At 43.9% G+C, this 9,628-nt stretch overlaps 1 protein-coding gene across 3 annotated transcripts in view; it reads left to right on the forward strand.

The window, feature by feature from the left end:
* Positions 1 to 7,442, forward strand: part of CCDC85C (coiled-coil domain containing 85C) — a 176,364-nt gene extending 168,922 nt beyond the window's left edge. For all 3 annotated transcript variants that reach the window (XM_079949262.1, XM_079949261.1, XM_079949260.1), the window contains one exon: positions 1,251 to 7,442. In XM_079949262.1, coding sequence (XP_079805388.1) covers positions 1,251 to 1,340 — 90 coding nt within the window. In that variant the 3' untranslated portion in view covers positions 1,341 to 7,442. The remainder of the gene's footprint in view (positions 1 to 1,250) is intronic.
* Positions 7,443 to 9,628: the final 2,186 nt, after the last annotated feature.

Below are 9,628 nucleotides of genomic sequence, written 5' to 3' on the forward strand. Positions count from 1 at the left end.
AAGAGTGAAAAAGCGTTCCAGGATATGTCCCTGGAAAACCGCTGTGAACCTTAGACCTGGGTGGTTTCCCACAAACCATCTTGCCATTGCAAGTGCCATCAACTAATCCGCCCTCTGGGATGTGAAGCACTGCGGAATGTGCTCTGTTGTTCGACAATGAAATCTGTAATCTGTCTTTAGAAAAAGCTCGCTTTTGGTGCAGGGATGTGAGGGCTGCACCTCAAGAGGCTATCCCTCTTAGCTTCTCTTTTTAAAACAAAATAATGATGTTTGCACAGCCTGAGATATTACGACAAACGAGGAAATCTTCTCAGGAATGCTGCTGACACTTCCTGGTCTTTTGAAATGAACACCCCAAACTGACCTTGCCAGGGGCTGGCCTAAGAGCCTGGTTTGGCTGGCAAGCTTTCTGGAGACCAGGGATTTTTAAAGGGTTCAGTAATCTGAGCCCTGAACTGGTACAGCCCTTCGTAATGCAGCCCTCTCTTTCTCTCGGAAACTCGTAAGGAAGGTGTCTTAAGGAAATTGTCCAAGACGCGTAATTTTGCTGGGGCAGAGCTATGGCTCTTGCCTGGGAGCAGGGTTGGCTAATAATAATAATAATAATAATAATAATAATAATAATAATAATTTGTTATTTGTATACCACCCATCTGACTGGCTTCCCACAAATTGTGAAACCACAGTAAAACATCAAACATTAAGAACGGATGGGAGCTCTAGTCCAAAACAGCTGGAGGGCACTCAGTTGGAGATGGCTGCTCTAAGCATTTTTGGATTTCTAATGCAAGGCAACTTTGTGTCTGAAGGGCACACAACTTGCTCCACTTTGGAAGCAATGCTTGATGAAGGGAACATGACTCTTGCAAGCTTGCCAGCAACTGACCTAGCTCTGAACTCAACTTCTGAGCCTAATTTGCTGGTTTGATACCGTTACCTAAGGCATCTCTCCCTCTCTAGTTCTAATTTCGGGAGACTTTAACAAGATCAGCATTTTAAAGCTGTCAGCCAATGTTATCTCGGGATCTGGGTGCCACCTAGTGAATCAGAGAGGAATCTCGCAAACCCAGCTGGGGCCAGGAATTCCTCAGAACTGAAAGCGCTTAGCAGCCTATCATATCTTAGGACAATGAAGTCTTAAAACGCCCTGAGTAGCACATATAGGCGCTAGAAGGGTGGGATAGAAAACTCTGTACAAATGCAGATAAAATAAATGGTAATAAGCAGCCTCTCTTTCCTTTTGCTCTTAGGTCGTCTGGAGGAAACTGGGGGATGCAGCGAGCTCCAAACCATCGATCAGGCAACATCTTTCCGGAAACCAGTTCAAAGGCCCCTTATAAGCACCTCACGCAGCAAGGCTGGGAGAGGAAAGAGGAAGAGCAACAGGGACTTCTCTGCATCTAGCTGCCAGGGTTATCTTTTCCTACTCGCTCCCATCTTTCTGTAACTGTTTATAGTGTAAATAAGGCAGCTTGGAAGGCTTTGTCTGCAGGCTGTGCTGATCCAGAACAATGTTAAATGGGTTAATAACTATCCTCCAATGGCCGATTTGTGTCATTTGTATTGTAGTGACAACCTGCTTTGTTGTACGGTCATATGTAGAGATACCTGAACCCAAAAGCAAGGGACCTTCCTCGCCTGGACAGTTTCCAGTCCGTTGCCATTTTGCGATCGCAAATTTGGGTTGCACCCCGGGAAGTTGATTGGGAGGTCTTGCACAACACAACTGCTTCATTTGTCCGCCTCCCCCCCAAAAAAGATTGGGCTGGTTGCCATAAGGAAAGTGATGGAGAAATGCATTGGAAAGTGTACTTTTTTGGTGCAACACCAGCCTGCAAACAAATCAGGACAAATGTGCAATAAAACAGGTCGTCCAAAAGCACCCTCCCTTTCTTCCTTTGCCCTGTTCACGGAGCTACAACCCCAGCTGCGTTGTTTTAGAAACTAACATGGAATCCACAACACCAAAAGTAGCTCTGTGATTTCTCTGTAGCCTTATTATTTTGGCAATTACCTGTTGAGAGTGATAAGCTTTGCTAGAGATCTTTAGTTGGTATTAAAATGCGCGCTTTGAGAAGCAATCCGCGACCTGCACAGCTGAAGACATTGTGACTGCCTTCATGTTGCTAAGTCACATGCCCCACCCTAGGCTGAAGTTCCCAAATCCCGCAAGTCATGGTGGCTGCTTTAGATCAGGAATGGGCAGAAGGTAGATCTGCTGGGGTCTGATCTCTGGCCGATTTGCAGGGGCTCTTGACCGCCCATTGTTTCAACAGTAGCAACAGCACCTTACTTAGGCTGCCTGGCACAAAGAAAGATTTCGAATGGGTTTTTTCTGTAAGCTCCGTTCAGTTCTGGTGCTGAGAACAGATTCCTAGGCTCAGAGCATGCTTGGAGGCACCACGTTCTTATATTCTCACTGTTATCTGTTTTGCATCAGATAGATATTGCAGTTCCTGCAGAAAGCAAAAGAGCCCCAATAAGCCTGATGTCTCCTATCTCTCTTGCATAGCAGCTTCCGGGTGAGGCACTCATGCGAAGGAGACCCCCACTTGCATAAACTTACATTTTTTCATGTTGCTGCAGCGGAAATGCTGCAGCTTCCAAGCAATAATAGCAGGCACTTAATGCAACGTTGGCATACGGCGTATGGTAGGCTAGAGTGATCAAGTGCTCAGGAGGACCAGGCTCAGATCTGGTGTCAAGGGTCACAATCAATGACCAATTGGCCGAGGCCCACACCCTAGCCAAGGTCCCACTGCAAATTCTTGCGGTCTTGTGGCCTTCTTGCTGCCTGTTCCCCAGCGGTTTCTGAGTGAGCGAGGAGGAAAGGACCCTAACATTTACACCATGGGTAGGCAAACTAAGGCCTGGGCGCCAGATCCAGCCCAAACGCCTTCTAAATCCAGCCCGCGGACAGTCTGGGAACCAGCGTGTTTTTACATGAGTAGAATGTGTGCTTTTATTTAAAATGCATCTCTGGGTTATTTGTGGGGCATAAGAATTCGTTCTGCCCCCCCCTTCAAATATAGTCCGGTCCCCCACAAGGTCTGAGGGACAGTGGACCGGCCCCCTGCTGAAAAAGTTTGCTGATCCCTGATTTACACGCCTTTCTCTCTGTGTGTGCAGTGGTGCTGATTTGCATCCAAGGGAGAGGAAGGTGAATTGGCAAGAGTGGCGGGAAGAAAGAGGAGGCGAGCTCGCTTAGAGATGGAGCGCCACTAGCATTGAGCAGGGCGCTGGCATTGAGCAGGCTCCTAATAGTTGCATGGAAGAGACTCGTTCAGTAAGTGGCACCCCCTGCCTGCAACCCCGCAAACCACTGCTAGGCCATGGAGAAAGTACTGAACTAGATTCCTCAGTGTAAGGGCAGCATCCCATTCTCACCTGCCTAAACTCCCTCTTTCATGCAACTCTGCATCCGACAGTGGAAGGTACAGTTGCCTTGCCTACCTTTGCCTCACCCTCTAGTGGACATGCTTCTGTCTCTGTTGTTGCTTTTGCTTATCCAGACGTTAGCTCCATGCCAGAAAGAAAGAAAAAAGATTATGTGAAGCAGTTCTTCGGTGTCCCCTCTTGGCTATGCTTTACAGAACTGAAAAGAAAATGCCACCCCTTCTCTCCATTTTTTAAATATTTATTTCAGCCTTGGCATGACATTGCAAAGAGTGTCTTTTCTTTCTTTCTTTCTTTCTTTCTTTCTTTCTTTCTTTCTTTCTTCTCACTGAAATAATGTGCAGAATGGTGTTATCTAAAAATGTAAGCAGAGGAGCAGCCGTTTGTGTCGCACAAAGAAAACTCTGTCTTTCAGAAGTGTTGCCTCCGCGGTTCAGCCACTCGCCCGCATCAAGTGTCTCTTTGAACTGCTGCGTAGTGGATGGGCCGCCGGTATTCTATTATGACAATGCAGCTCTTTTGTAACCTGCCAAAGACTTTGATCGCTTTCTTCCTGTTTCATCGCATTTCTTGGTACATCTTCTCAAATTGTATAGCGCAGGCAGAGCCAGCAGAGTGAGCTTCACACATTGCTAGAATACAAGGCCGATCACCCTGAACACTCACTGGCTAAGGCTGTTGGGAGTTGTAGTCCCAATGGCATGATGTTGGCTCTCCCCAAGAAAGCATAACAACTCACTAGTCGGCTTTGAAATTCCACTTGTGTAAAATAACCAACAGAAAGGGAGGTTTGGGGGGCTAATGCTCACTCTTCAGATATTTGCATTTTTCCATTACCCTGAAGTTGCCAAACCTTCAGCCGTTGCAGTCTGGTCTCAGAAAGAATTTTGGCTATTGTGCTGCTAGATCTTTCTGTTTTTTAGGCCTGCTTCTCTTGGATGCCACTATTCAGGGTTTGTTCTTATTGAGGACCTGCATAGATCTGCAACCAATAGATGAACCGAAAAGATTTGAGTCAAAGTCTTCCCAGTATACCTCTCCATTTGCATTTCCACTTGAATATGTTCCAGCCTTTCTTGGCTTTGCACATCCTTCCCATACCCAGGTACTGGGCCTATTTGGATGTTGTTTATGACCTGGGGCATCCAGACGGTTGCTGGGATTCAGTTGCAAACCAGCAAATTCAGGTCGTGCAAGATGGTGAGGTCTTGTACATCAAACAAACTCACTTCCTCAAAAGATGGTGCTGATTGCAGTAAGGAATGTGATGGGGACAAGCTCTGGACAGTGTGGGAAAACACTCGTTTTGAAGCATCATTATCTAACCTCCCCAGAAACAAATCAGAATAAATGCCGGTGTTGACAAGTCAGGGTGAATGAATACTCAATAAACAGGTCACCTAGCAGCACCCCTGGGAATTATCCAAAGGAGAGATCAGGTGGGGCCTTGAGCTCACAACACAGCCTCCCTCCTTCCTTTCTCTTCTCACCACAGGCATATATAACAGTGATAATCTCCCTATTGTTCTCCCCCCCCCCTTTTATTATTCAAGTAAGAGGAATGAGGATTGGGACCCAAGGCTTTTTTCTAGGCACTCTCTCCCAAAAAGCCCTTAACCTACTCAGGTGAACATTCACTTAATGAAAACTACAGTAGCAGAAATATTTATGGCCACGTGCCCTCTCCATACCTGTAAAATCCAACTCATCCATTTAAATAGGCCCCAACTGACCCAAACCATTTTCAGGTCAGTTGTAGTTCAGCCTTTCGGAACCCATTTCTCATGTGAGCCAAAGTCCAAGAGAGCAAATTGGTCTCCCTGCTGGGAATGAAACCACTGATGGCTTACATTCTTTTTGAGTGAAAATGGTGAATGTGAGAAGCTCAGGTGTGCAAGCATGTATGGACAGTACAGGTGGAGCAGTTAGGGAATCTGGATTGCTTAGAATGGACAGGAGGCTCAGGGATGCCTGAGATCTGAGAGCTGAGATCTGACAGTTGAGATCCCCCGCATGTACACAGAAAATGGCTGAGGTGGATGCATAAAAGGCAAATGAGAAAGGAAAGTGTCCTGATGTGGTCTCAGTCTCCTCTTTTCCAGGCTAAACATACCCAGCTCCTTCAAGCACTCTGCATAAGACTTAGTTTCCATACACTTGATCATCTTGGTTGCCCTCCTCTTGCACATGTTCCCCCGTGTAATATCCTTCTTAAATTGTGGTGCCCAGAACTGGACACAGGATTCCAAGTGTGGTCTGACCAAGGCATAATAGAGTGGTATTATTACTTCCCTTGATCCGGACACTATACTTCTGTTGAGGCAGCTTAGAATAGCATTAGATTTTTTTGCTTCTGCTGCTGACTCATGTTCAGCTTGTGGTCCACAAGGACCTCTAGATCCTTTTCACATGTACTGCTAGTAAGCCAGGTGTCGCCCATCTTATATTTTTGCTTCTGGCTCTTCCAGTGTGGTGTAGTGGTTAAGAGTGGTAGACTCGTAATCTGGTGAACCGGGTTCGCTTCCCCGCTCCTCCACATGCGGCTGCTGGGTGACCTTGGGCTAGTCACACTTCTCTGAATTCTCTCAGCCCCACTCACCTCACAGAGTGTTTGTTGTGGGGGAGGAAGGGAAAGGAGAATGTTAGCCGCTTTGAGACTCCTTCGGATAGCGATAAAGCGGGATATCAAATCCAAACTCCTCCTCTTCTTCTTCTTCTTCTTCCTGCCTAAGTGCAGAACCTTACATTTATCCCTATTGAAATAACATTTTGTAGCTTGCGCCTAGTTCTCCAAACTGTTAAGGTCATTTCGAATTCTGATTCTGTCTTCTGTGGCATTAGCTACCCCTCCCAGTTTGGTGTCATCTGCAAATTTGATGAGTAGTGTTTTGGTGTATAGTTCAGGCCCTTATGGATCCCACTCCAGATGTTTGGGTGGGCTGGATTTTTCTTTCAGCTTGTTGAATGACGGGGGAGCTGGCAAGCCAAAGGAAAACACTTACTTGCATTGCATTTTATTTCATTGGGTAAAATTCAAACTTTAAAAACACAACAGGGATGAAGTGTTGGCCATGAAACCAACAAATGCCATGAGCGCTACCTTCACCCCCAAGCAATCTGAAAATGAGAAGACATCCAGGACTTAGTAAACTCGCTATAGTGGATATTGCACAATGCAAGATATGCATTGTAGAGGTTACAGATGTAATGCTATATGTAATTTTGTTTTGTTTTGTTAATTGCTGCTTTGTATTTAGCTCAACCTGAGCTAAAGCCAGTGTCTTCCTTGGGGATCGGGAAACGGGTGGGAAATGTCACTCAACGACTTGGCAGTATGACTTGGGTGCTGAAGTTTCAGTTGTCAAAAACAGCAAAAATAAACATTGCATACTGTGCTCTAAAGTGTGTGTTTTGGGGTGTAAATCTTGCTCTTCAGTTGAAGGGACAGCCACACCCCTGCTACAAATGATGGCCATTTTAAAAAAATGATAGTTCAAAGCTACAACCTGCTTCAGAAAGCTGGGACCAAATTTTTATACCCCAGAAATTCGTGAGCATTCAGTTTTGAGTTGCAACTGCTCTAAAATGGCTGAACAAAATTCATGGTTTTCCATCCTCTACCCTCCTTTCTTTTGAAAAAAAATGGGTAACATTTTAACATTTGCAAGTCGGAGGAAAATTCTTAAATGGCAAATTCCAAGTGGGCTGGCTCCCTGTACCTTTGTGAGGAAGAGCACAACCTTGTTTCAGAACGGCACATTTTTTTTTAGTCAAATGATAGCGATAAATCAGTGTTTTAAAGTGACCTTTTACCTTTTTAGAAACAAGGTGGGAGAAGTACTACTGATCTTTTTCAAAGTGCATGACTGTAAAGTGATAAAATTGTATATTTTTCATAAAGTGGGGAAAATTTGTGCTGCTTTTGGAAATCAGTATGAAATTATGATTTCTGCTCAACCTGTGATCTTACAGCCCCACTATATTTTCTGTATATGACTGACTAAAAGAACTGGAATAAATTAGTACCTCTGCTCATGTATATATAAGCAATGTCTTTAGATCTTAGCACACACGTTTATACCTTTGAATCACTTTGCTTTTGTGAAGTTGGGATGGGGCGGGTGGGGAGGAGAGAAAATGTAAGCAGATTTTTTGATAAGTGTGTAAAACTTCATTTGAAATATTTTAGTAAAAATTAAGTAAGAGATTGTGATAGTGCATACATTCAGTTGAAGAAAATAAAATACCTTATTTGTAAGTGAGATGTGATTTTTTTTTGCTTTTTGACAAACTAAGGGCTTTAAATTAATTGGATTCAAATTAGGATAGGAAAATGGTTTCTGTTCACCCTGTGATCTTGCAGTCCTGCAATATTTCAACTTAGTTTGCAGTTATAGGAATATTTTGCAGAGACACTGTCACCTGAATATTTTAAATCAGATCAGTATTTAACCATAATTTACTCCTTTTGTCTTTTTAACTAATTCCATTGGCCCCAGTGAGTACAGTCAATATGCAAGGATGATTATAATTATAGTCCAAAATAGCAACTGGGAGTCTGCTTCAAATATATACAGAAGGGATGATGTTGATTAAGTAGAAGGCCACAACACACATTTCATCCACTTCTGAAAGCACAGACTACTGATTTCACTTTCACTGAGCTACAGGGCAGTATCAGAGGTTTATATTCTGGTTTTTTCACAAGCAAACAAAATTATTTACAAAACCAAAAGTTGAAATTGCAGTGTAACCTTCCAGAACCAGCAGGTGCTTGCTTCTACCTGGAAAAAAAAATCTCTCCTGTTAAAAGGCATAACCAGAAAGCATTCACTAATCAAAAGAAAAGTGATGCTTTCTGAAAAAAAATTCTCTTTTACATTGTCCAGAAAAGCTTAGCTAAGACTTAAGTCCCCTATTATACAAACTCCAGCAAACCAGCTCCCGTTGACTTTTCTCCTCCAGCTGTAAAGATTGCCATGTTGATCATTTCCCAGGAAACTGTGTAATAGTCTTTGATAGCATGGTGTGGCTTTTATGAAAGTGCTACACCGTGTTCCTTGCTACAGCTGATGACCTTTTAGACAAAATTTATTGGAGAGTGCCAAGCCTGCAGCAAGCTGAAATGGATCTGCTTGAGCTCTGGCAACATCTGATGTCCTGCTGTCAATATAAACAGTGCAGAACCATGTCATTGACCTGCTGGTTATTCCTAAGCATTTACAGTATTTCAAAAGGAGAAGAAATCGAAAATATATATCTATACCTGGGAACAAACATGCCATCGAAAACCATTCATAGGCACTGTGGAAAGATGAGTGTATACAAGTTATGTGCAGAAATGTTCTCTACCCAGCACAGTCCTTGCCATGTTATGTGCTGCTGCTATTGGCATCAGTCTGTCTCGAAGGACAATGGAGTGTGCCTCCAGGGGTGAAGTCAAATAATGCTCTACCACTGAACGACGTTTCTTTCCCCCTGAAGCTTCAGCAAGTCAATGCAAAGATGTGATCATGGAAAAATAGAAGGATGTGATTTCATGAATTGCCAAGGGTGATCAAAATACGTGTTCAGAAAAAGACTTGGTTCATGCCTGTTATAGATGAACATGCCTAAATGTCATTCTTTATCCTCCCACCATAATGCTCTACAGCAACCCATTTCTTTTTGGGGGGCCAGGAGTACATCTGGAAATTGAAGAACCTGTTGTAGGTTACACAAAATAGCCATTTCATAGAAAGAACTAGTGATGCTCACACTCTGCCATCCAAAATAAGCAAAACATCTATCACCATCAAAACAAGAAAAAGCAGCCAACACCTTCACAAAGAGGCAGGATCCTTAACAATCCATGAACACACACTCACACTCATTTTAAAAAAATGGAGAAAGCAGGAGTCTTGTTGGACCCAACGTCAGGGACCCCCAGCTCTGCAGCAACACCACAAACAAGCAAAGGACCAGGTTACTCTAATGAAGGACCTTCTAGCTGATAGAACTGGTTCTCCTTCTCCTGGTTAGCCAATTGGTATTTAAGCAAAACCATTGGTTGCCATCATCTGGCTGCCCAGTAGCTGACTGTGACTTAGAGCAGCAAGCAAAATCTATCAACTGCTAAGGCATTCCTTTCGTCTCTTTCTAGGAATGCCTTGCAGAGAGAGACAGAAAATGTGGTAGGGTGAAAGTATCAGAAGAGCAGTTAAGTAATTCAGAGAGGTGATGTGACTGCGAG

The sequence above is a fragment of the Podarcis cretensis genome (assembly GCF_951804945.1).
Source record: "Podarcis cretensis genome assembly, chromosome: 1".
Classification (NCBI taxonomy): Eukaryota; Metazoa; Chordata; class Lepidosauria; order Squamata; family Lacertidae; genus Podarcis; species Podarcis cretensis.